The following is a 27,305-nucleotide window of genomic DNA, read 5'->3' as shown; positions in this document are numbered from 1 at the left end:
ACTAAAAAATGCCTAAAATGGATGTTGTGATATAATATTTTGTAGAGTGGGATTTCTAGCAATGGAAAAACCCCATGTAGATATAAAAATACCATTTCAACCAAGGTTTCATTTTAAAAAACACCCGCTTTCACTTCACTGGAGAATCAATCCCCAGATCACTTCGAACCAATGGTTATTTCTCCAGAGTTCACTGAGATGCAATTGTTTCTCAGAGGAACAATTCGTAAGAATGAATCCCAATGGAAGTTTTGCCATTCAGTTTTAAAATGTGGATTGGGCCTTCTGTTTTTTTTAAGCTAATTCTTTTAAATAAGGTCATTTTACTTGAGGGTGTCTTTTCTACACTCTTTACCAGGATCTGTGAACGATTGTTCTGAAAATCTGAGAACCGGGGCGTTATTTTAAAAACAAAAGGATGGAAAGGCCAGCTCTCCGTTAAGAGAACCCGCAAAGAAAACGACCCCTTGGGGGCCTCGGTCTGAGGCACATCCCTGAGCCCGCTTGGGCCCAAAACGCGCGGTCTGGCGGTATTTTAATGGGGAGGTTTGGCTTCCTGCGCGCTTCTTCTCGTCCTTTCTGTAGCGCAACGGCTGTGCGGGTTCCACGTTTCCTTCCCGCCCTCAGTCCGCTGTTACGAGCAGTTTTAAGAGGCATCCGGGAGAGAAGTTTCCAACCTCTCCCCATGTACACTGAAAGCGGATGCGACCCGCTTAACACCCTAGCGCTCCTGGCCCTTCCGAAGGGCAAGGGGGAAAGCAGCGGCGGGCAGAGCAAGCGTAGGCCCTCCGCCGTAACTGGACCCTTTTAACCCCGACTCTACGGTGCTTTCGAGAGGGGAGCGGTCCCGCCGCTCCCGCTTCTGCCTGTCCCTCCGTGAGGCAACCAAAGCCCCGGTCTCCTTGGCCCGCAGCGCGGATACCTCCGAGAAGGCCGCGCTCATTGTCTCTCACACAAACCCTGGCAAACAGGAAGCCACCTCGGCAAGAGAAGGAAGGGGGGGGCACCCGCAGCGCAGGAGCGACAGCCCGGGCCAGCCAGTGACGGCGCGGAGCTCGGCGGACCGCAACCAATCAGCTGACGGGAGCGTCCTGGGAAGGCGGAAATTCCGGGCTGGCGGGCAAGGCGGCGGTGGTGGCGGCGGAGTCGGCCGGGCCCCCTCTTCCCTTGCTGCAAGCCCCACCTTTCGGCTTCCTCGCACCGTCAATCAAAATAGGGGAAAACCCCGGAGCGGGCTCCAGGCCGCCGCCGCCGCCACCTCCACCAGCAGCACCACTGCCGCCGCCGCCCGCGCGCACCATAAGCATGTCCCCGGCAGCGGCCGCGGCCGCCTCGCCTTAGTGGCAGCAGCGGCGGCAGCAGCAGCAGCAGCAGCGGCGGCGGCGGCGCAAGCGGGGCCTGCGCGCGTCGGGCAGGGGAGGGGGGGGGAAGAGAGAGCGCCTGCCGCCAGCCAGCCAGCGCTCGCTCGCTCTCCTTCCTTCCTTCCTGCCTCTCTCGCTCCCTCCCCGCCTGCCAAGTCGGCAGAAGGCGCCGCTGGCTCCTCCACGCCATGACGGGTACGTACGGGCCCCAGCGGCGGCTCCTGCTGCTGTCGCTCCCGGGTCCGGCGGGCGGGCGGGCGTCTGCTTGGGAGTGTGGCTCGAGCGGCACTGAGCAGCAGCAGCAGGAGGAGCAGAGCCAGGGGGAGGAGGGAGAAGAGGGGCAGGGGCAGCGGCGGCGGCGGCAGCACGGAGGGAGGAGGAGGAGGAGGGCTGCGCTTGGCGGGCGGGAGGAGGAGGAGGAGAGCAGGGCGGGCTCCTCTGCGCGGGAGGGAGCGCTGGGGCGATGGGGAAGGGAGGGGGCAAGCGCTCCAGTCAGTGACTCCCCTCCCCTCCCCCGCCGCCGACAACCGGCCCACCCCCCCCCACACACTCCCCGCTTCCCTCCGCCTTTCTCCTCTCCTCCCCCCCCCCGCGCCTTCGCTTCCCCGTTATGCCCGCAGCTCCCGAGAAGCCCGTGAAACAAGAGGAAATGGCTGCCTTGGACGTGGACAGCGGCGGCGGCGGCCCCCACGGGGAGTATTTGCAGCAGGGAAACGGGGCCGCGGCAGCCGCTTCGGCCGACGCCTCTGACGAAGCCGGAACAACCCAGGTAAATGCGGAGCCCGACGTCTCCTCCCTCCCCCGCGGCGATTCTCTTCCCCCCCCCCGTCCTGCCCGGTGACACGTCGCGAGCGCAGGACTCACAGGCGCCCCCGCCGCCGCGCGCGCTGTCCGGAGGGAGGGGGAGGGGGAGGGGGAGGGAGGCGGCGGCGGCGGCAAAGAAGGCCGGCGGGCGGGCGCCCTTCTAACCTCCCCTCCCGCTCCTCTCTCTCTATCTCTCTCTCTCTCTCTCCCCCGTCCCCGGCCTGCCCTCCGCCTAGGACACCCAGCCGTCGCCGCTGGCGCTGTTGGCGGCTACCTGCAGCAAGATCGGGCCGCCGTCGCCGGAGGAGGACGACGCCGCTTCTCCATCTGCCGGAGCGGTAAGTGCCCGCCCCGCCGCGCTCGCACGGCCTGCCGGAGGGGGGGGGGAAGAGAGGAGACGGCGCAGATCGCCCGCCCGCCCGGGGGGAGGGACGGGGAGACACCGCATCGTACTGCCCGCCCGCCCGGGGGAGGGACGATCGCAAGGCCGACCTGCCGGAGAGGGGTCCCCAGGCTCCCCTGCCTCACCAGGAGGAGCCGGTCTCCCTGAGGGAGGAGGAGGCGGCGCTGGGACTTCCCCTCGCCGCGGCGCCTTTCCCTGCTTCTCGGCGGGGGTGGGGGGGGGCGGGCGGGAGAGAGGCGGGAAGACTGCGGGCTCTCCCCCCTCCCCGGCAACTGGGAGGTAAAGTGGGGGGGGTTGTCCCGGGAAAAACCGAACGGCCCTCTTTTCCCTCCTTTTTCTTCCTGGACGTCAGCTGTCACACACACACACACACACACACACACACACACACACACACACAAACACACAGCGCACCCCACAGTCAGACAAAATGAAGGCTGGGCTGAAAGACAGGATGCACTTTAAGCAGTAAAATGGCTGATTGAAAAAAGGAGTCAGTACTCCCTAGCGGAGAGCTGCTTTTTGAAGGCCGTTTCTGGGCTGGGTCAGTGTGCGGTTGCAGATGGTGGGAGATAAAAAGTAGTCAGAACTTTTTTCCCCACCTCCTACCCCTAATGTTTTCGCCTCTTTATGTCCTTTGGGGATTCCTTTCAGAGGGCTTCGGTCCTTGAGGTTACTAGGAACATCTGAAAGGCTCCTGGGGAAAAAAAAAAGAGTTTGTTTTGCCAACTTGAATGAGGAGAGGATTACATTTGACGTGTGATCTTTTCTTGATGGATGACTTGTTTAGTTCATGTCTCAGGAATTTAGCTGTGTAAGAAAAAGCAGAAGTGCAGGGTTTTAATGTTGAAAGACTGTGGTGAACACTACACTACACTACCTTGAATGAAAATCTGCACCATTGTTGAGTTTTCTGAGTTTCGTGTTTCTGAGTTTTATTTAGGGTGTATGTTAAATGGGGTAACTATACTATAAGTTATTATCAACTTTGCTGTAACTTAAAAAATACACTAATGCAGAGGTTCCCAACCTTTTGGGCACCAGGGACCGATTCCATGGACAGAGGTTTTTCTGTGGATTGGAGGGTATGTGGTTTTGTGTGCTGCCTGCATCTCGTGGACGGGGCTTTGTTTGTGCAGCCCGGTTGCTGGCATGCCGCAGCCCGGTACTGGTCCATGGACCGAGGATTGGGGACCCCTGCACTAATGGATTAAGCATAATAGCTTCATGTAGTAGACAGTATTATCTTCTGAGCACAACAGAAAAGTAATACATGCTTCCAAGTTTATCACTTCTCCGCAGCCTCATTGAGCTAGTGCCTGGAATGAAGCTGGTTTTACATGTTCATACACGTCCTTCCAAATGTGACATAGTGAAAAAAATAACACAGTGTGATCTCACATTTTTAGGCAGCGGAAGAATCTGAATTGAGGTTCTTTGGCATGATAGAAAGTTTTCATCCTAAAAGTGGTCTTGGCCTACAAAATTACTTATGACTTTTAAAGCAGAAAATTGGGAATTTACTGTGTGAATTCAGGACCAAAAGGTGCAAAGAGGTACATGAAGAAAAAATCAGGAAAAGAGTTTGCCATGGTTGTAAGTCATTGCGGTTGTAAATTGAGGCATCATGCGATCAGATTTGAAGTTAGGATCATCGCTTACCATGGTCATTTACAGAAAACCAGCACAAAATGACACAGATCCTGGCTACGTGGTCATGGAATGCTGTGAATGGCCATAAAGATAAGCTAGTTGCCAAGTATCCAAAATGTCACCTGCCTGCAGGGATGTGTGTGGCCATTGTAACTCTGGAAATAGGCTGTAAGTAGTTCTGGGGAGGTCTGTCATAAATTTGAATGGTCATTAATGACCAGATGTTAGTTGAGGACTATCTGTAATGCACAAATCAAACTAAAAAATTAATCAGTCTCTGAGTAGCCAAAATAGAACCCGCATAGAAGTTTAGAGAAACAGGTATGCAATCAGCAGTGGACAGGTTTTCAGGCCAGTTAAACACACCTGCTTGGAATCCGATCATGCTCCTAGATTCAGCTCTGGAGTTGTGTGCCTAGCTTTCATCGGTGGGTAGCAGCATAGTATACTATGACTGATCTTGCAAATGGTGTCCCTGATCATAGCGGTACATGCTTTTCTTTAGACCAGGGGGGTAAAACTGCCGGCCTGCCGAAACCGTGCCCACCCCATGCCGGCAATGGAAAAAAAGTCATGATACGTCACGACACGTCATGTGATGTTGTGAGTTTGACAGCTCTGCTTTAGACCCTGCTTTGACTGTTGTTAACTTACGCTAATTTAGAAAGCTAACCAGGATTCATCTTGGTGAATGAGAGACCATCTGAGAAATCTAGGGCTGCAGGCTGACTAGGGGATCAAAATAAGCATTCCAGAAAAAGCAGCGGTACATCACTTCCATAACTCATGAAAAAATTGTGAATGTCCATGTAAGTCATCAAGAGCTGAGACCATCTTGAAGGTGACTTGATTTTTTTAAAATATTTTTTTTCTTGTGAAGTGTCCTTTGCTAGGTGTCTGGAAACAAGAAGCATATGTCTTCGTTTCTAAAACAGCTGTGCTAGTTATTGGTCTACATCTCAGAATTCTGCTTGTGCCCTATGCAAATTGTGCCCCGATTGGCCTTTGTGGGCATGCTTGCTCCACTGCTGAATTAGAGATTTAAATTAGTTGTTTCCAGACAGTGTTGCTGATATATTTTAATGGAGTTATTTTATTTTATCTCCATTTTTAAAAATAATTTGAGTCAGGTTGAAGTGTATGTGTGTGCTATGGTGCATGGTATTCTTTTTGATAGAAAGGCATTTGGGAATTTAGTAAAAAGGGTGATGTTAATATAATACAATGCATACACATTTACAGCAGCTCACTTTGTTTCTTTGTGTAATTACCGAGTGTTAGAAAAAATAATAGTACTTGCATTAATTGCTTATGTTTTTTAGTCAAATTGTTTCTATACATTTTGCTATAATTGCTTTTGCTGCCTTTATTTTTGTTGATTTACACACACACTATGTATGTATATGTGTGTATATATAGTTATGTTATAGTCTAGCTTTCTGTCATAAGTAATTCATATATTTCATTTATTCTGTTGTTTACTTCCTGTAGTGATTGTTTTTTCTCATCTGTGCCATTTTCTCCACCCCTGTTCTTTTTGTACATTTGGAAGTTGAACATGAAGTTATTCATACTTTTGGGCCAGGCACCATCTAGGGCTGGATCCAGGAGTACTGTGGGGTAGGCTGAAGCATCCCATCCTGCAAATGAAAATTTGATTTCTAATTAATGTTATCAATAAGGGAAGGACAGTATATGACTTACATACCATAATCAATGTATTTAAAGTCTTTTTTGCATTATGATTTAGAATCACTTAATAAGAAAGTAAAGTTCATTTGAACTTGATTGGATTTGCTTCTAATTAAATACATTTAGTTTGGGAGTTAAATCTAATAATGTTTACTGTAGATTTTAATTGTATGCACTTGTCCCAATTACATAGTGGCAACATGTATCTATTTTAATTATGTGTTGTTACAAAGACATATTGGATCGTTGAAGACTGACTGCTTAAATCTTTACTATGGAATCTTGTCCATAGTAAAGACTTTAAACTGTCAGTCTTCAAATGACCACCCAGTATGTCTTTGTAAGAACACATAATTAAAATTCCCCAGAATAAATGACTATCAAAATAATGATTACTGGCATCTTGTGTGAGTTAAGCACTTGATTTAGGTTCTGACATTACAAGTAATAACTGTGCTTTTCTTATACTTCATATAAGCTAAAGTTTTTGGTTTCAAGTAGCTTCTGATACCTTGATGTTAATTCTCAGAAACAGAGTTGATATAAGATTGTTCAATGTAGTGTAGAACCAATTTGTTTAATATAAACATGTCAAACTTGTGACATCATGTGATGTGCAGTGTATCGGGACAGTTTTGCCATTGCCGGCAATGGGGTGGGCCGGCAGTTTGACACCCCTGGTTTAATACATTCCCTTAGGTTAACTATTTGAAAGTACTTCTGTAAAATAATCACAAAAGCATTTTTGCCTATTTTTGCCTTCTAGACAATGTAAGTTGTACACGAATGGATAATTCTTTCCAAATAAGCTAAGCCAAAGCCATTAATTAAGCAAATAATTAATGCAGTTCAGAATATATCAAATATTGCATTTGGATATTGATTGGTTGAATTAAGAGTTAATTACAGTTTTTTGATTGCATAAATAGTCAACTAAGTAAAAAAATGGAATCATTTTTCCTCCAATTTCTGTGAACCCAAGACTCATTCCCTCATTTACGATAGTTTAGAAAAGAAACTATGTGAAATAGGGTAGAGTGGAGATAATGCAAAAAAAAAGTGGCCTTGGGGGACTATGAAGGGTATAGCCATGTTGTCTTTAGAAAAAGGAAAGCTATAATTTTCAGCCTTTTAGGAAGGCTTTACTTTAAAAATAACCCTCTCAAAAAGGAAATGTTCTGAGACAGATGGACCTTGGGTGGCTATTTAAAAGGAACATTGGTTTTGAACCCTGACAAGTTACTCTGGTTGCTGGGCTCCACCCTGCAACCCACAACACATCATCTCTTCGGGTGAGGTATTCAGTGTGTGAGCATACTCCTGGTAGCCCACTGGTTGGAAAGCTGCAGTAGAGCCTTGTATGTGGCAGCTTTCTTGGTTTCCTGCTGCTAGTAGTGAAGGAGAGCATATGCTGCTGTACTGAATCAAGATGACTATAATGAAAGGAAAGCAATATGCCTGCCATTTTTCCTTCCAGCTATGTTGCTCGGGACATTGGTGGTGGTAATGTAGAGTCCATATAAATATGATCAGGATGATGTTTGAATTAGGGAAGGTGCACTGAATGGATAGAAGGACTTCTTGAAAACGAAAGTTAATGACAAAAGGAAATTTGTACTTAGGTCATTCATGCCATATCCATACACATTCTTACCTCTCTTTTACCTATCAACAATTATAGCAGATCTTGTACATCCATTACCGCCTCTAATAATAGAAACAATAGGCTTTTTTTAAAGAAAAAAACCCCATGAAAATCTAACGTTTCATAATTGTGGCATTTTATTATACAAAACGTCATAAATTGCTAAGGTGTTCTTTGTGAGTGGCTTAAAATGCTAGTTACTTGCTGACAATAGGAGTTCTGCCATATTGAGAAGGGAATGAAAAAGTTAAGTCACTTTAGATCAGTTGCTGTGACAAAAGAGTGTTTTAATTGTACACTTGTGTATGAAACACATTTTAGGAAAGTCAACCAGCTGCACGTGGAAGACACTGGCAACGGTTACCTGCTTCCTTTGGCAGGACGGATCCTGCTGACCTACAAGTAGATACTCTTCTAGTTATAGAATGTGAAATCTGGGTTCAGACCGATGTGTGCTGCTACTGTTAACCTATAAATACCATTTTACCGTATATACTTGAGTATAAGCCGACTTGAGTATAAGCCGAGACCCCCAATTTCACCCCCCAAAACTGGAAAAAGTTATTGACTCGAGTATAAGCCGATCCGCCGTTCTGCAAGCCTCCGCTGCCGGCGGAGGCTGGATCCGCGCTCTGCAAGCCTCTGCCGCCAGCAGAGGCTCGATCCGCCATTTTGCAAGCCTGAATACACAGGAATACCCTGTGTGGCCGCGGCTCTCGGGGAAGCCCTGGCTGTCCGCTTCCTCGCTCCACGCTGCCATTCGGGGCCCGCGCGTTCCCCGGGCAAATCGCGGCGCCCAGCAGGCGAGGAAACACGCCCGCTCCAGTCGCCCCCCCTTCCCTCAGGAGACGCGAAGCAAGTGACCGCCCGGAGCTTACCGAGGACTTGCGCGCGGCCGAGGCTTCGGTGCTTCCAGGATCGCGTGCACCTCTCCCAAGCCGCCGCCGTCCGGAGACCTGCCGAAGTTTGGGGAGGTTTGGGCACCTCCCCAAACCTCCCCAAACGTTGGCAGGTCTCCGGACCTCCGCGCCCTGCCTGCCTGCTTCTTTCCGCTGTGGAAAGAAGCAGGCAGGCAGGGCGCGGAGGTCCGGAGACCTGCCGACGTTTGGGGAGGTCTCCGGACCTCCGCGCCCTGCCTGCCTGCTTCTTTCCGCTGCGGAAAGAAGCAGGCAGGCAGGGCGCGGAGGTCCGGAGACCTGCCGACGTTTGGGGAGGTTTGGGGAGGTGCGCGCGCACCTCCCCAAACCTCCCCAAACTTCGGCAGGTCTCCGGACGGTGGTGGCTTGGGAGAGGTGCGCGCGATCCCGGAAGCACCAAAGCCTCGGCCGCGCACAAGTCCTCGGTAAGTTTTTTTGTTGACTGGAGTATAAGCCGAAGTGGAATTTTTCAGCCCAAAAAGTGGGCTGAAAAATTCGGCTTATACTCAAGTATATACGGTATTTTGCTTTCCAATTCTATGAACGTTTTTACTAAGGCAAATATGCATTTCCTTTATATCCTTAAAGGTAAAGGTAAAGGTTCCCCTGCACATGCGTGCTAGTCGTTTCCGACTCTAGGGGCCGGTGCTCATCTCCGTTTCAAAGCCGAAGAGCCAGCGCTTGTCCGAGGACGTCTCCGTGGTCATGTGGCCGGCATGACTAGACGCCAAAGGCGCACGGAACGCTGTTACCTTCCCACTGTAGTGGTCCCTATTTTTCTACTTGCATTTTTACGTGCTTTCGAACTGCTAGGTTGGCAGAAGCTGGGACGAGTAACAGGCGCTCACTCTGTTACGCAGCACTCGGGATTCGACCCGCCAAACTGCCAACCTTCTGATCGACAAGCTCAGCGTCCTAACCCACTGAGCCACCACGTCCCTTTTTTATATCCTTATTTACCTATTATCTGATGTGTTGAAATGCAAATTGCATTTATTAGTCTGTGACCTAGTTCCCTTTCCTTTTTATTTATTTAGCTGCTCAGTGTCACCTTATAGGGCAGATGGGTGGCATAAAAAAATTAATAACTATTTTTACATATCATATTTTATCTTGAACACAACATTAGAACTGACCATACAGTACTTCAGTAATTCCGAACTTGAAGTAATCAAGCTTGCTCATAAGATTTATTCACATTTCTGCGAGAGCTCCAGATCAAGAAAAATGCCAACAAAAGTTGAGATGGCAATGCCCATAGATAACAAATTTAATTTTTTTTTTTAATTTTGGAATTTCTTGGGATCCCATCTGTGGAGACCATCTATGTGATGCTGTGCACAAGTGCCACATTGCCAGCTCCTGACATATTAGATGGTCCTCAAACACTTTGAAAGATGATGGAATGGATTGCATAAAAGAAAAAAATTAAGGAGGTCTATTCTTGCCAGCGACATTTTGGAACCAATAAGAATTGGTATCTCACACATGTAAGAGTTCTTTCCGTTGTTTTTTATTGCATGAACATAATGAGAAATGTAGGTGTTTTTTCTTTTTTAAAAAAACTACATTTTTACTGTGCCTTTTTAAAATGCCCTTTCCACATTCTGAAGTTTCAGGAAACCCCTGGGGAGGAAAATAGCTACAGGTGTGCAACTTTAGCATTTCAGAAAAGTTAGAAGTAGTTAAAAACATTTTCAGTAAGATCATAAGAATCTTGGAAGATGTGTATCTTGCGCACAGTCACTCATGCGCTCATGACCTCCCGATTGGACTACTGCAACGCTCTCTACATGGGGCTGCCCTTGAAGACCACTCGGAGGCTCCAGCTGGTGCAGAATGCAGTCGCGCGGGTTGTGATGGGGGTTTCCCAATACTCCCATGTAACACCTCTACTCCGCGAGCTGCATTGGCTTCCGGTTGCCCTCCGGGTGAGATTCAAGGTGCTGGTGATGACCTATAAAACCCTAAATGGCTTGGGTCCGGGATATCTGAGGGAACACCTGCTGCTGGCATCAAGCTCCCTTCGTCCTGTGCGCTCCCACAGGGAGGGTCTTCTCAGGGTGCCGCCGGTAAAAGATTTCCGGCGGACTATACACAGGGGGAGAGCCTTGTCTGTGGGTGCGCTGGCCCTTTGGAACCAGCTGCCTGTAGAACTTAGGACTGCCCCTGACCTTCGCTCATTCCGCCGGGACCTGAAGACCTGGCTCTGAGCTCTCTGGCCTGGACTGAGAATATTAATTGGGATTTTAATTGTATTTTAATTGGGGTTTTATTTCAATTATAATCAATTGTAATCTTTTTAATTGTTTTTAAGTTTTGTAATTTGTTGTATTGTTTTTAAAAACCTTGTGAACCGCCCTTAGTCCTACGGGAGAAGGGCGGTATATAAGTCTAATAAAATAAAATAAATAAAATAAATAATAGAATCTGACTATATAGAAATCATAGAGCTGTACAACCCTGCTCCTGGTTGCCACATGTATGAAGATACCTTTCAGACTTTAAAGGAAAGAGAGACTGTCATTTCAGTTTTTGAAACTCTGCCCAGAGCATGAGAGAGGGACAGAGAGAAGCTCTGTTGTTCCTTATGCTTCTTTGGCTTTGTACATCAAATATTTTAAAAATAACCATGCGGGAAGATTCATGCAAAGGAAAAATATAAGCACATTTTAGTTCAGAAGAAATATACACCTGTAAGGCCAAGACTAGAAATCACGTATCATTTCCAAGGTTGGGCATAGATAATCTTTGGAGAGTTACTTAAGTGGGAGATGATTAATAATGTAAACTGTAAGGAGGAAAACTCCTATTTTCAAAATTTCTCCAAAACATTTTTAATAGCTAAGTTATAGTGGCTGCGTCTTTTGTACCCATCTTGCATTCTTATAAATGCAGCAGCTAGTATTAAAAAAGGACCGAAGATGTTATTGCGTTAGATTTGTTCATTTTTCTTCCTTGTGAATTTTGTGACCAGCAGAAAAGAGTAGGCTGTGTGTAGTGTTATCTGAAATTTCCTTAATTTATAGAGCTTTGTGTTTTGAGGGGGAAGAAAGCTAGAATGATTAAGATCTGCAGTTGAGAGTTATAAACTGAAATACCTTGATTTCCAGTGCCCTTATTCAGGCTGACAGTGCCCTTGGTGTGGGTGGAAAGTACTTATTGCTGCTATTTATGCAATGTAATTTTAGCTTAAATTATAAGTATCTATTATAAGTATCAGTATAGCTGTGATTCTCTTGTAGGTTCCTGAATCATTTTTTTTTATTTTTATTTTAATTCCATTTATATCCCGCCCTTCTCCGAAGACTCAGGGCGGCTTACAAGCTTAGCAGTAGCCTTCATTCTATGTATATGCCTGCTTATTAGGGCTTTCACACACACCCCAAGCGGCATTATTACAAAGTCAGCTTAATTGCCCCCAACAATCTGGGTCCTCATTTTACCTACCTCGGAAGGATGGAAGGCTGAGTCAACCTTGAGCCTGGTGGGACGCGAACCTGCACTAATTGCAGGCAGCTGGTGTTACTTAAGGAGGCATTAGCCCACTGCTCCACCAAGGCTCTTAATATATATTTCTTAATCTCCAAATCATATATTTCTTAATCATATATTTCTTAATCTCCAAAAACAAATCACTATCACTTTTAATGACTGTGTAAACCATTTTTTCATTATGCATCTGTCTTAAAACATACTGATGTTTTGAAAATGTAAAGGTCAGCATTTTATTGCTTCAAATGTATTTTTGCTAAGGAGCTACATGTGCAAGTAAGCACTGTATGCATTAATAAAGTCTGAATTGAAAAAGTTTTATAAAGAGGGACATCCAATACACCATAGATGTGGCTAAGAAACTTTGGGATAGGCAATACCCTGATATATGCATATTTGTATAGAATTACTTCCGTCAGGTCAAACTGTTCATATCAGAGGTAATGTCAAAGAAAAGACCTCTTCTGTTTCTTAATGTAAGCAGTCATAACTTGTTAACACAAGAGATGAATAAATTTTGGGATCCACTTTGGGACAAGTTGATAAACAAATAGGATGTATCTTGCTAATGATAGTTTCCTTTTTATTTTAATTGAGAAATTATGATTAACAACCTCAGAACCTGACAAGTTATCAAACTACCCTCAAACTATGGTTTAATGTTCCAGAGCTGTTGATTATAGTTTTCTAGTTCAGCTAAAGTAGGAATTAGTATATAATAGACATTTTTCTAATTACACTTACTGACATGTAAAAATGAAGAGGCTGAATTGATAGGATTGTCTTGTTTGCATGCTGGCATAACAAGTCAAGTTCTATTTCTTGTTCTTCAGTTATTCAAATATATGTATCTAAATGCACAATTTTGGAACTAGTTTCTTTTTAAGAACCCATTGTTTAAACAAACAGTATACTAAGTTAAGCAAAAGCAGGAAAAATACATAAAATACATAAGTAGCTACTTGCCTGTTATAGGTGCTGTTCTACAATTAACAGTTCAGAATTTAGATTAATGTAAGGAATGAATGATTATAAAGTATTTAAAACAACAATGGAAGAAAGATTTCTGTCTGTGGAGAACAATTGATTTTTTTTCCCCATGTAACTTTATATGGCACTAAGGTTGAACTATTTGGCCTACTAGGTATGTGCAAGTAATGTATTGCTCATCTGTAGTTTGCACAGACGTTTAAATTTGATTTTTTGTTTTTGCTTTTGTTTAGACAGGAGATTTGGCCTCTGTACAGTTAGCAGGAACGCCAAATAGATGGGAGGTATTGTCTGCTACACCCACAACTATTAAAGATGAAGCTGGCAATATAGTGCAGATCCCAGGGGCTGCCACAGTAACTTCAAGTGGACAATACGTTCTTCCTCTTCAGAGTCTGCAGAATCAACAGATATTTTCTGTTGCACCTGGTTCGGATTCATCAAATGGCACTGTGTCCAATGTCCAGTATCAAGTAATACCCCAGATACAGACAGCTGATGGTCAGCAGGTTCAGCTTGGTTTTGCAGCCTCTTCGGATAATGGTAGTGTGAATCAAGAAACTGGTCAAATTCAGATCATTCCTGGCTCCAATCAAACCATTATTGCCTCTGGAACATCCTCTAGTAACATCCAGAATATTTTATCACAGACTGGCCAAGTCCAAGGGGTTACAATTGGTGGTTCATCTTTTCCTGGGCAAGCACAGGTAGTTGCTAATGTTCCTCTTGGACTGCCAGGAAACATTGCATTTGTTCCCATCAATAGTGTTGATCTAGATTCTCTGGGACTAAGTGGTTCTCAAACCATGACTGCAGGCATTAATGCCGATGGACACTTGATAAGCACTGCACAGGCAATGGATAATTCGGACACTTCTGATAGGACTGCAGAACAGGTTTCTCCTGAAATGACGGAAACAGCCACTGATACAGACTTATTTGTGCCAACATCGTCATCCTCACAACAACTGCCTGTAACCATAGACAATACTAGTATATTAGAACAAAATTCAAACAGTTTGCCCTCTACTAGTGGGCAGGTCCATAGTTCAGATCTTCAGGGAAATTACATCCAAACATCTGTCTCGGAGGAGACACAGGCCCAGAATATTCAGGTCTCAACAGCACAGCCTATTGTACAACATATACAGCTTCAAGAATCTCAACAAACTACGAGTCAGGCTCAGATTGTACAAGGTATTGCGCAACAGACAATCCATGGTGTGCAAGCCACCCAAAGTATATCACAACAGGCTTTGCAGAATCTTCAGCTTCAATTGAATCCTGGAACTTTTTTAATCCAGGCACAGACAGTGACCCCAACTGGGCAAATAACTTGGCAAACATTTCAAGTCCAAGGAGTGCAGAACTTGCAGAATTTGCAGCTTCAAAATGCTCCTGGCCAACAAATCACATTGACCCCTGTGCAGACCCTCACTCTTGGTCAAGTTGGAACAGGTGGGGCCTTGACTTCGTCTCCTGTTAGTCTAAGTACTGCTCAGTTGCCAAACCTACAAACAGTTACAATAAATTCTATAGACTCTGGAGGTATTCAGCTGCATCCTGGAGACAATGCTGACAGTCCTGCAGGTATTGTAAAACTAATGCTTTGAATTATGGTAAAATTAATCATAATTATTGAAGCGCACAAAACTTGATGTTGCCATTTAGGAGAAACAAATTATTTCAGCTGCCAAAATACATTTCACTTCATACAGCGAAAAATTCTGATGTTTTTTTCTTGGTTAAACGAATTGGTGATTTGTCAAGTTGACGTTTTTAAAATTATATTTTCCAAATTTTGGATTCCAAAGGATTTTGATACCAGATTTGGACACCCATAGTCCATTAGCTCATGTCATTTTGGATAGGTTTAAAACAAAAACAAGCTGTTAACAGCATAAATTGATTTTAGAACTGAAACACTAAAATTGGTTCTGAAACAGAAAGTCCAGATGTGTTTTTCTCTTAACCTCATTTTATGAAACCACTTGGCAAATTTATTTTGAAAACGAGGGGTTTCACAAACAGTGCTCTGATATGTGGGCTTGGTAATTATTTTATGGGGGAAAAAATTAAGGGGAATATGTATTATTTTTAAAGCACTGTGAGATGTGAAGAAAGTTTTTTCCTGTCTCCCAATAATACAAACTAGTGTCATGAGATGAAGCTCAGTGGTGGAAGACTTGGGCAGGCAATAATAATTGTTACGTGTAATACTTGAATTGTGCTATTTGCTTTGCCAGCAGATAGCTTTTTAATTTAATTTAATTTAATTTAATTATGTTTTGTCAATGAACGTATCAGTGACTGCTAGTTATGGTGGTTATATATTGTATGTCCTCAGGATTCTGGAAATACGTCATGCAGAATAAAAGTGGAAGTGGACTGTTGCATTCATATCCTCTTTTTGAGCTATACTATTGGCTTCTGTCGCAAACAGGATGATGGACTACATAGTCTTTTGATCTGCTTCTGCTGCATTCTCATTTAAAATGGAATAATCTTTTATCTGGAGGGTTACATGCCACACATTTTTATTATGGACAATATGTGTGCACACTTGACCCTAGGAAAGAGGAGATATATATATATATATATATATATATATATATATATATATATATATATATATATATATATATATATATATATATATATATATATATATATATATATATATATATATATATATATATATATATATATATATATATATATATATATATATATATATATATATCTCCTCTTTCCTAGGGTCAAGTGTGCACACATATCCCTCTAAAGCAGGGGTCTTCAAACTCGGCCCTTTTATGACTCATGGACTTCAACTCCCAGAATTCCTCAGCCAGCATGCCTGGCTGAGAAATTCTGGGAGTTGAAGTCCATGAGTCATAAAAGGGCCGAGTTTGAAGACCCCTGCTCTAAAGAGATAGCATTAGAACTTTCCCAACAAACCACCAATCACCTAGTTTGCTCCTACCAATCTCCTGTTCAGCTGTTGGTGAATTGTAGAAAGCACTTTGGAAAAGAAGATGCTATGATAGTTTTGCAGGATACTTTAAGATACCAAATCTTAAAGCAGCGCCTGTATATAGAAGTTGCAATATAAGTTTGAATGGCAACTATTGTATAGGCCAGGGGTCAGCAACCTGAAACAGTGAAATCGGAACCGGTTCCCTCACAAAAGGAAAAACTGGGAGCCGCAAAAAATGTGTGCGCATGCGCGTACATACGCACATGCGCAGAACAGGGTTTGACTGAAGAGTGGAGCCAAGGCGAGATATGCACCTACCCTGCATATTTGAATTGATTGGTTGAACTTTTTTAGTCCCACTTCTTTTGGGGGGGGACTGCACATGGCAGAGGACTGGGAGCCGCAGGAGACAGCTGAAAGAGCCGCATGAGGCTCTGGAGCCGCGGGTTGCAGACCTGTGGTATAGGCTATAACCAAATGGAGTGATTCAGCTGTAGTCCAGAAGAAGCAGACGTGAAAGATATTAAGAGAGGTACAAATATTTTTTTTGTCCTTTCCCACTCTTTTCCAGATTGCCCTTTACTGAATTTTTGTCTATTTCTTTTGAGTCTGCAAATTTGGGTTTACTTCATATGGGAAGCAGTAAACACAAATATGAAAGTGCTTTGGGGAACGGGGAAATGAGAACTGTGAAATCCATCTTAAAATAAGATTAAACATTTTTTTCCCATAGGAATGCATACAAGGATATTTTTCTTTTTTCTTTTTTGAGTAGATTGCATGAAGAAGGAAATTACTATCTTTGGCCAGGTTTCCTTAATACATTTTTAATAATAATGATGATGATGATGATGGACGGGATCTTGGAGGTCATCTAGTGCAACCCCTGCTCAGGCAGGAAACCTATACCATTTCAGACAAATGGTTGCTTGACTTCTGATTGGTACTGATACAAATAAACCATTATAATCGTCATTCTGCTTAGTCCTTCATTGTTCCCTGTTAAAAAGATAGGAATCCAGGGGGCAAGAGATAAGGATGTGATTTCTGTCAATATATGATTTTGGGAAGTAATGCAGATTCTCCACCTTCTTAGTCCTATGGGCCATTATTTGGAAGCCTGAAACTGAAGAATGTTTTTTTTTATTTAAAAAGTTTTACAATACATTTTGACTTTAATCCCCCCCTCCCCCACCCCTATCCCTCTCCCCCACTCCCCCCCCCCGACTTCCCAGAGCTAAATACAGGGCATAAAATCAAAAAACAAACATAAACACCCCTATATTATCAACAATAAACTATAAATTCTATCTCTCTCTAGCTCATATAAAATGAGTACAAACAATATTAATATTACAAATAAAGTAGAAAAGAAAAAGAGGAAAACAGAAAAAGATCTTTACTCAAAATAAATTGAGAAAAGAAAAAAAAAACTTTCACCTGCTATTTGCATTCTCCCACCTTTCTCTAATTTCCAAACAAATTCTCAGTTACGCACCAAAAGCGCTTATCTCTATTAATCTTAATAATCTCCAACCAAACTAAACTATAGTCAAAAATAGTTCTTGCATATATCACGCCAAATGTCTCACAGTTCCAAATCATCCTTAAGTTCAAATAAAAGTTCAAATAAAAAGAGTATATATAAAAAAAAATTTTAGGCAATCTCTAAGACAACTTGTTGTTAATTAGGAGTTTACATACCCACTCTTAGTTCAACACATACTTTAAGTCCATAACCCTAATATACTTTTCTAGCAAGCAAATAACATCAATCTTAAATTGTATAAAATATTAAAAAAAAAGAAAAAAAACTTTCTTTCTCCTCTATAATAATTTTACTCCATTGACATTCTAATCTAAAAATTTAATCAGCAATCTTAACACCCCAAAACTTTTGGAGCACCTCTGTCATGACCCCCAAAACTTCTTTAGACCGCTCTCCTCCTACATCTTCATTGTAAGCACACTTTGAAGATTCCATAACTTTCCGCTGGTCTTGCTCTTGCTCTCGTCTCGCTCTTCTTAGGGCGGCACGCGTCATCTTCTGGCCTCCTGCAGCAACCGATGAGACTGTAGCTTGATCCCCTCCAACACCATTGTCCACTGTCTGTCTATCTGCAACATCTTGAAACTTTCCCACACCGTATCCTTTTGCAGCTTCCAAAAATGATAGGGGGGTTGCTTTTAACACATTACTATAAAAATCACGTGCCTGAGCCACAGTAACCAAACGATGTCTTTTACCTTCGTGCGTTGTCACCAACCCAACTGGAATCTCCCATCTGAACTTAATATCACGTTTCTTAAGTTCCTGTACTAGAAATGCGAAATCTTTCCTTCTCCTTAAGATCTTCGGAGGAATCTCTTTTAAAACCAAAACTTCTTGCTCAGCCACTACCAAATTAGTATCATAAGCAGCTTGAATGACTTCATCTCTAATTACTCTCTTTGTAAAATAGACCACCACATCTCTGGGTAACTTCCTCTGTCTTGCAATCCATGAATTTACACGAAAAACTTTGTCCATATTTCCCTCAATTTCAGATGCTGGTTGGCCCAGTACCCCTTCCAGAGCCTCAGAAATCAGCTGCTTTAGATCTTCTTTACCATTCTCCTTTAAACCCCTAATTCTAATAGCATTCTGCATCTGATTATACTGAACAAGGCTCAATTCTTCGTCCATTTTATCCCTTATATTTTCATTTTCTAATACCTTTGCTTCTAATATAGAGTTCTTTTGACTGAGATCCTCCACTTTTATATCCAGCTGTAGCACACATTCAGCTACGGATTCAACCATAGACAAAATGTCCACCCTCATTGCTCTCAGCTTCTCTTCCATCTTCTTCTCCAATTTCTCCATTTTCTCCTCCATTTTCTTCTCCAATTTCTCCTCCAGCTTTTTCCACTTTTCATCCATCATATCAGACATCAGTTGTGCGTGCTTTCCAAGAGCATCTTGTAAATCCTTAAGCGTCAATACCGGGGGAGATGCAGGAGGAAGCAAAGCTTGCAGTGAGGTCTCTTGCACCAGGGAAGACCCCGCATTCCGAAGAGCTTTAGAAGTTTTAGCCGCCATCTTCCCCCACTTTCACTTATTACGCACTTTCACTTTAAAGCTATAAAATCCATTGAGCTAGAGAGTAAAGATAAAGAGTCCACTTCACCTTGACCTCCTGTACCGCTCTGCCTGCATCTTGATAATCAAAAGTATTTCCTTTTGGCAGGGGTGGTTGCTAACGCCTGGCTCTGCTCCAAGAATCCCAGAGCAGAGGCGCTGCGCAGCTCGGAGCAACCCAGGCTTCGGGGGGGCTCATCTTTCAGCCGCCCTAGCTCTCAGCTCAGGCGGCCCCAGAGAGCTCAACCCCTACCTGGGGCCTCACCCCCTCCTCTTCTCCCGAGGAGGGGGCTTCAAATCCATCTAAACAGCTGATTGGCGCTGTTTACGATGGAAAAACACAGCTGCGGAGCGGGCAGCCCGAAAACGGCTGTCTTTCGACGTCGCGTCGCCACCAGAAGTCGAAACTGAAGAATGTTTGGTCTAGAAACAGGATTATTGATTAATCACATTGACTCAAAAGCTTTCAAAAACGCACTTTTTAAATTATCTAGGTTTTCTAACCATACCAGAGAACCAGTTTGACGTAGTAGTCAGGGCATCAGACTAGAAACCAGGAAGACCATGAGTTTTAATCTCACCTTACGCACAAAGCGAGCTGGGTGACCTTGGGCCAGTCAGGTTCTCTCAGCCCTAGAAAGAAGGCAATGGCAAATGGCTTCTGAAAAACCTTGCCAAGAAAACTGCAGGGACTTGTCCAGGCAGTTTCTGAGATTTGGACATGATTGAACAGAAGAAACAACTTAAAATGTATTTTATTACTTGTAGTAAACTGCCTATCTTGAATATTGTACATCTACCTTAAAAATATATATATATTGAGTGATATCCAGTTATGATCATGGCTAAAGGAATAGAATATGTTCCCTCTCTTCCTTATAACCCTTCTGCATCCAGACCTGTTCAAGAATACTGATGGGGAGAGAAGATGAAAAATATCTTTCCTGGTACAGGGGATATTTTTTTATCAATATTGGTAGCTTCTGACATATTTGTATACTGTTCTTAAAAAGATAGTTGAGCTTTTTAAATTATATTCTAAGAGAAACTGAAAGACAAGAAAGCAAAGAATTCATACTGTATTTAGAATGGTAGCCAGTAATTATTATTAATTAATAAATGTTTCTTATATTGACATATGACTATCAATTGTAATATAACTTTTTCATGCAGGCTGAATCTTAATGGGTTTCTCAATGTTTGAATAGGTTGCCTTCATCCTCCAAAATTTTATCAATCATGTTTGACAGCTGAGTAGACCAAATGAATTTTCACTTGAAATAGTCCTTTAACAAACATGACTTTACATAATTCTTATATTTCAGATCCATTTTTCTGTTTCTGATGATAAAATATATTTGTAGTTTTAATGTAAATATACTTATATATTCAGCCACTTTGTACAAATACATTTAGTTTTAATGAGTCAGGATATAGTAATGAAATAATCTAAGAAAGGACTCAAATTTGTGGGAGCTCCATGTATGTTTCTTGCTAGTTGAAATTTTAATGCTTTTATAAAGGAACACTTGAAGATATATCTGAATTAGCCAAATGCTACCAAACTTATATTTCAGTAAGAATTCCAATTTTTCAGAATTATTTGAAAATATAAAATATTTATATTTTATCATTTTGGGGAGGGTGTGCTTATGGAGCAATTTGTCTTGTGAATCAAGATGCTAAAACAATTGTTTCTCAGATGTTGCTTTGCTTGGCTAGCCTCAACATCTCAGTATTTCTGGATTGTCATGAGATCACAATTCCTGAACACGTATTGCATGCTGCTGTGGTAGGAACAGAGAATTAGCATTCTTTTGCATGCATGTGAAAGCATAAATGATTCTTTGGTTTTCTGAAAAGTAATATTTGGGGCAAAGAGAATTGAAACCAAATGGATCTGTATCAATGTTGTTCAAGATAACAGTCCTATGTATGCCCCCTTAGCTGGGAATAAATTCTGTTGAACAGAGTAGAACTTGCTTCTGAGTAAAGACTCATAGATTACACTGTGAAAGATCTGCTGGTTTGAGTGATTTACTCATTCTGGCTGGGAGAGATTGCTGTGTTGATGAACATGGAGAAAAAATGAGCTGGACTTCAGTTTATAGGCACATGGTATAAAATGACAGAAGAATTTGGTGGGGCAAAAGCCCTCCCAAAAAATGTTCATCAGAAAAGTAAAGGAAGGCATTGAGTAAAGGTGGCATCTTCCCTTTGTAACTCAGAGACGGAGGGGATGGGGTGGGGCGTATGACTATTTCCTACTGGCTTTTTTAAAATTATGAGACGGAAGATACGATAGAGGTCCACGGGAGTTGCAGCTGAGCAAAGCTGCCTGTTTGTTGCCTTTGCTTTATAGCTTGGGAGCCTGTTTTTTACTCAAATTTGGAAGCTTGAAGTACACTTTGAAAGGCAAAATAGAGGTAATCTTGTGCGTGTTTCTAGTATATGGTGGTTTTTACACACTTGGGAGTTGAGTAATATTTATTTATTTATTTATTTATTTTATTATTACATTTGTTTGCTACCCATCTCACTATGGTGCCACTCTGGGCAATTTACAACAGTAGAACATAAAATTTAAAAAAAATGTAAATGTAACAATAGTAAAATAATGAAGCAATCAAAATGAAGCGCAGCAAAATGAACTAGAAGATGGCCAGGAAGAGAACAGGATGCATTGGGTGGGGGGGGGGGGGAGAGACACACGTGGGGGTCTAATAGCCACCTCCAGTGTGGTTCTGTTCCATTAGGCCCCCAGGCCAACCGGCAGAGCCAGGTCTTCAGGCTCTTGTGGAAAGGCAGGAGAGTGGGGGGCAGACTGCCCCAGTGAGCAGGATGTCCCAGGCGGTTAGCGCTAGGGCAGCCCTTCTCCTGGATTCTGCCAGCTGGAGTTCCTTGACCAATGAAATCTGCAGTAGGCCTCCTTGGCCGGCCGGCACGATTGGGACGGGCCTGCTAAGTGGGATGAGACAGTTCATCAAGGATCCTGGACCCACGCCACAGAGGGCTTTAAACGTCATAATACCTTGAACTGCATCAGGGGGGGAAAAATGGCAACCAGTGCAGCTCACGGAGCGGCGGTGTAACATGGGCCGTTCTAGGGGATCCAAAGACTGCTCATGCACTAGTTGAAGCTGCCAGGTACAGTGCATTGCAGTAGTCCAGACGAGAGATGACTAGGACTGTACTGACTTGAGTGCAGGGAGTCCTGATCCAGGAAAGGCTGCAGCTGGTGCAGAAATCAATGTTGTGCAAAGGCTTTCCTAGCCACAGCTGCCACCCACTCTTGGAGCAGGAGACATGGGTCCAGGAGAGAATCCCTGAGTTGCAAACTTGGTCTGAATAGTGTAGTGCAAGGGTAGGCAACCTTGGCTCTTTTATGACTTGTGGACTTCAACTGAGCCAGCATGGCTGGCTCAGGAATTCTGGGAATTGAAGTCCACAAGTCATAAAAGAGCCAAGGTTGCCTAGCCCCTGGTGTAGTGCAACCCCACCCAGAACTAAAGATGTCAAAGAGCCAGATCTTGAAGCTCTGTGTACCCAAAGCCACTCAGCCTTGTTAAGGTCAATCATAGTCTGTTGTCCCCGATTCAGTGCCTACATTCTCCAAGTACTACAGTATAAGAAGGTAGGAACAGCATCACTTGGGTCACCAGGTATGGAAATATAAAGTTGAGTATCACCAGCGTACTATTGATACCTCTATCCATGGTGACAGATGATCTCATTCATGTAAATGGATTTTTATATTATATGAAATATGTAGCTTCCTCAACCATCCATCTTTAATACCAATGACAAATTGTAAAATATGTTCTGTGGGAAATTCTCAGTCTCTGGATGTATGTGTGCTAAATAATCTTCTTGAAAAATATGTTTGGTTCTTGTTTGTACTGAATATGAAATTTGTCCAGCAAGGACAATAATTTAACATGTGTTTCTTAAATATCAATGGCAGTTAGATTGTCTTTTTTTGTTTTTACAAGTTACGCTTGCAACCCTTCACAGGTTTGTAATGTTAATCTTCCTCAACAAAAGTTCCTCTTCATAGGTACATATGTCATATTGCGGCAACTTAAGGCTATTAAATGTCAAGATAAATTAAGTGTATTAAAATATCCTTGATACTGCTGGCAAATATAAAGATGGATATTATTAGGGGGGAAAAATAGGCTAATCATAGTTTGGATGCTAAAACAGTACTATAAATGTAATGTAAGTGAATACTTAAGATTTGTTTGTTTTTTTTTTTAAAAAAACACCTTTGTATTTAATTGGTATTGGCTCTGTTTCTTTTGAAAGCTTTCCCTTGGCATTTAAGGATCCCCCCCCCTTCCTTTGGCATATTAGAATATTACCTTTCCTTGGCCTGGCTTTGCTGTGTGTGGGAAGAATGCTGCTTCCATATATAGGCTTCTTAAGGCTTCCCATTTAGAGTAAATGGCAGCGCTAAAACACTCAACACTGCATCAGGACTGGCATAGTTTTTTGCTGAGCTTTCATGTAGCTCTGAAGATAAGGAGGGAAGGACAGTTAAATAGTTGTGGCCAGCTAGAGCTGATCCAAGGACAGGAAGCATGTTCTTTTTTGAACAGATGTGAAGTTTGGCTTGCGCGCTGGTGCGGCCATCCCACTTGCACACGTAGCTGCAGAAACCCTCCAGCAAACGTACCGTTATTGTACTGGTTTACAATGACCAGTCATTTGTTTTAATTTCTTAATCTTTGCAATTTGTGGGTGTGTTTTTAATGTGTCAGTTTTATCGTTATCGTTACTTGGTATGAAACGTCTGCTTGAGCTGTTTAGACAGCTACACATCAGCTAAGCTCCCAGCCCAAGAGAATGATTCGCAAGGGTTTGTTGCTTTTTAAAGCATTCTTGAAACATCATTTTCACATTTTAAAATCTTCTTTCTAGTTTCAACAGAATTCTTTACATTACATTGAGAAGCCCCCCCTTTTTTTTAAAAAAAGGCTACTTTTACCCTTTCTAGCTAGAAAAAATATTGCTTTTGTTTGTAACGTGTTTAGTGGTGTTCTTAAAAGCATGCTTAGTTGATTTGACATGTGAAGCTAGATGTGGATTTTCGGTAAAGGTAAAGGTTCCCCCGCACATGCGTGCTAGTCGTTTCTGACTCTAGGGGCTGGTGCTCATCTCCGTTTCAAAGCCGAAGAGCCAGCGCTTGTCCGAGGACTTCTCCGTGGTTATGTGGCTGGCATGACTAGATGCCAAAGGCGCACGGAACGCTGTTACCTTCCCACCGTAGTGGTCCCTATTTTTCTGCTTGCATTTTTTACGTGCTTTCGAACTGCTAGGTTGGCAGAAGCTGGGACGAGTAACAGGCATAGAGAATGGCTGTTCAATAGAGAAGAGCTTATGAATAAAAGTACATAAATTGCTATGTGGCATTCTGAGATTGGAATGGATCGATTGGTAAGATAGGATAAACAGATAACGAACATTTTTTTAAGGCTTAAGACCTTCACAGTTTTTTTTCCTTTCTGTGTAATGGGACTGATTGTTGATCTGCAATATCCCCAACCCCCCCCCCCCCAACCTTTTAGATATTAGGATCAAAGAAGAGGAGCCTGATCCAGAGGAATGGCAGCTGGGTGGTGATTCTACACTGAATACCAATGACCTGACACACTTGCGAGTGCAAGTGGTAGACGAGGAAGGGGACCAGCCACACCAGGAAGGAAAAAGATTGCGAAGGGTAGCTTGCACTTGCCCCAATTGTAAAGAAGGCGGTGGAAGGTAGGCATTTCTTGTCTCATTGTGTAGCAAACATCCTTAAAATAAATGAGGCAAAAGTGAGAGTGATCATCAAACTGAGCACCTGTATCTGTGGGAAATCCGTGCACCTTGCTCTTTCGGTGCCCATGACAGATTGAAGGACGTGTCATTCGATTCAGCGGTGACGGCTCATGCTGCTCCTGAGCTAGTTAATACCCTCAATCACTGTACGTCTATGCTGAGGTACACGAGCGCATTTTCTCGCAGTTCAGTATAAGATGCAACCTGTCTTGACGTCAGTGTTTTGAGCAATGTTTGTTTCATTGCCTGTTTTAACAGAGGCACCAATTTGGGGAAAAAGAAACAACACATCTGTCACATACCAGGCTGTGGGAAAGTCTACGGAAAGACATCACATTTGAGAGCTCATCTTCGTTGGCATTCTGGAGAGCGTCCGTTTATTTGTACGTGGATGTTTTGTGGGAAAAGGTTTACCCGTAGCGATGAGCTACAGCGACACAGAAGAACACACACAGGTGACCCAATCTCTTTCTCTATTTTTTTTACTTATTTCTTTTGGTGTATGGGTGGGAATTTAAAGCACCGGTTAGTCGTTAAAAATGTCATTTAAACATCTTTAGCAGTACTTATAAGTCATATGTGATTTTCTATTTAAAGAAAAGGAAGAGCTGTCAAGAGTTTCAAATTTCAGCTGTGTGAAGGTTACGTGTGCTTTGGTGTGAAACTTCTTTTTTCAATATGTTGAACAGGTGAAAAGAAATTTGTCTGTCCAGAATGTTCCAAGCGCTTCATGAGAAGTGATCATCTTGCCAAACACATTAAAACCCATCAGAATAAAAAAGCTATTCATGCTAGCAGTACAGTGCTTGCATCGGTCGAAGCAACACCAGAGGATACTTTGATTACGGCGGGCGGAACAACGCTCATCCTTGCTAATATTCAACAAGGTTCTGTTTCAGGGATAGGGACTGTTAACACATCTGGCACCAGCAATCAAGATATTCTTACCAATGCTGAAATACCTTTACAGCTTGTTACCGTTTCCGGAAATGAGACAATGGAATAAATATACACAAAATACCTATTAATTGTGGTTATTTTTATACAGTAGTGAGAAGAATATTGTTCCTAAGTTCTTAGATATCTTTTTATTGATGTGCAAAAATTTTTGGATTGACAGTAACTTGGTTATACATGACACTGAAATGCCTTACTTTGTATGATATTCCATAGTATATTAAAATGGTAAAATTGCATGAGTTTTGTAGGTACTTTTGGAATCTAGAAGAGATTAAATTTTACCAACTTGTATAAAAAGAAATTTAACAATGGAAATGGTAGTCTAATCAAATGCATCAATCCTTTGTGGTTTAGTGTAAAAATGAGAACATGTTGGTATTTATCTATTGTAAGATAAAAGTTGATTGGTGAAAGAAATCATGTTATGATAAAAGAAATTTTGTAATTTTCTTGACTGGAATTTTTATTATGCATAACTGACAAATCAAGTTTCCAAGCAAATGTTTCATTGTATAGGCTTTACTTAGCTCATCAAGTTGTCATTTTGAAGCTAATTATTTTAATTAGGTTAACTATGTACAATATTTTAAGCATTACTCTTGTAAGATTTTGAAAATTACATTTTAACATGGAGCTCTAGGGATAGTCACCTTTTAAATCCTGTTGAAAAGCCATGTTTAAAGTTTAATTTTGCCAAAATAATGTCTTGTTAATAATATTCTTTAACTAATTTGGGCAATATAACCGATGTTTAAAATTATTCAAGGCTTAAATAAAAAAAAGTTGCTGCATTTTGGGTGATGAAACAAAAATAAAGATAACCTTATCTTGAATAGTGGAGGACCAAAAATTTAAGGCTATCCATGTCAATTGCAATTTTTATCTAACCTTGTCTCCAAATACATCTGTCTGCCAGGGCCTTAAAAGCCATCATGTAAATTATCAGTAAAAAAAAAAGACACATAAGCACTCAGACACAGACACACATATACAAATGCAAATAATAGAAAATCATTTCCATAGGGACAATAGTCCATATTAATATTAGTGATAGTGGAATAAGGGTTTTACAATGCTTTTTTCTGCCAAGCTTTGGTTAGTTGAGCTGCATTTAAATATCCACATCTTTCTTTTATGCTTCCCTTAAATTGTATGTATCCAGTACATTTAACTGATAAACATATATGTTTTTTATTAAGCTGATTTTTTTTTATTTTTTAATTACTGTTTATATTTTCAACTATAAAAAATGTACACTCTTAATTTGCATAGCCAAGGCTGTAAGTGCTCTACCCGTTTTACAAAAAAAAAGTACAATAATTGCAATCGTTCACTATTTACAAACATTTGGAAATCTGTTCATTTGTTCAGACCACCTCAAATTTAAAGGCTACCTTATTGTACGTTTAAAAGTGTATTATAACAGTGTGGTAGTTAATAAAACACTATTTTTTTTCCTTTTGA

General features: G+C 42.3%; 1 protein-coding gene across 2 annotated transcripts; it reads left to right on the top strand.

Moving 5' to 3' along the window:
• Nucleotides 1–1,061: 1,061 nt before the first annotated feature.
• Nucleotides 1,062–27,305, top strand: SP3 (Sp3 transcription factor). 2 transcript variants are annotated; one of them, XM_081332450.1, is made up of 7 exons: nt 1,062–1,556; nt 1,982–2,130; nt 2,402–2,503; nt 13,194–14,550; nt 24,629–24,821; nt 25,140–25,336; nt 25,571–27,305. In XM_081332450.1, the coding sequence occupies exons 1-7, from the start codon at nt 1,550–1,552 to the stop codon at nt 25,885–25,887; spliced, it is 2,322 nt and encodes a 773-aa protein (XP_081188576.1). In that variant the 5' UTR covers nt 1,062–1,549; the 3' UTR covers nt 25,888–27,305. The 2 variants fall into 2 exon arrangements, with proteins under 2 accessions (XP_081188576.1, XP_081188575.1); XM_081332449.1 differs by lacking the exon at nt 1,062–1,556 and having other exon boundaries at nt 1,717–2,130.

Source organism: Vipera berus (assembly GCF_964194415.1).
Source record: "Vipera berus genome assembly, chromosome: 1".
Classification (NCBI taxonomy): domain Eukaryota; kingdom Metazoa; phylum Chordata; class Lepidosauria; order Squamata; family Viperidae; genus Vipera; species Vipera berus.
Note: the sequence above shows the minus strand (reverse complement) of the source record. Positions and strands in the feature narration are given on the sequence as shown.

What these genes read in the sequence shown, in the direction of transcription:
- SP3 (XM_081332449.1), top strand. Translation starts at nt 1,972, where the DNA reads ATGCCCGCAGCTCCCGAGAAGCCCGTGAAACAAGAGGAAATGGCTGCC. An exon ending in CAATGCTGACAGTCCTGCAG is followed by an intron (nt 14,551 to 24,628) that starts GTATTGTAAAAC and finishes CCAACCTTTTAG; the next exon opens with ATATTAGGATCAAAGAAGAG. An exon ending in TGTAAAGAAGGCGGTGGAAG is followed by an intron (nt 24,822 to 25,139) that starts GTAGGCATTTCT and finishes CTGTTTTAACAG; the next exon opens with AGGCACCAATTTGGGGAAAA.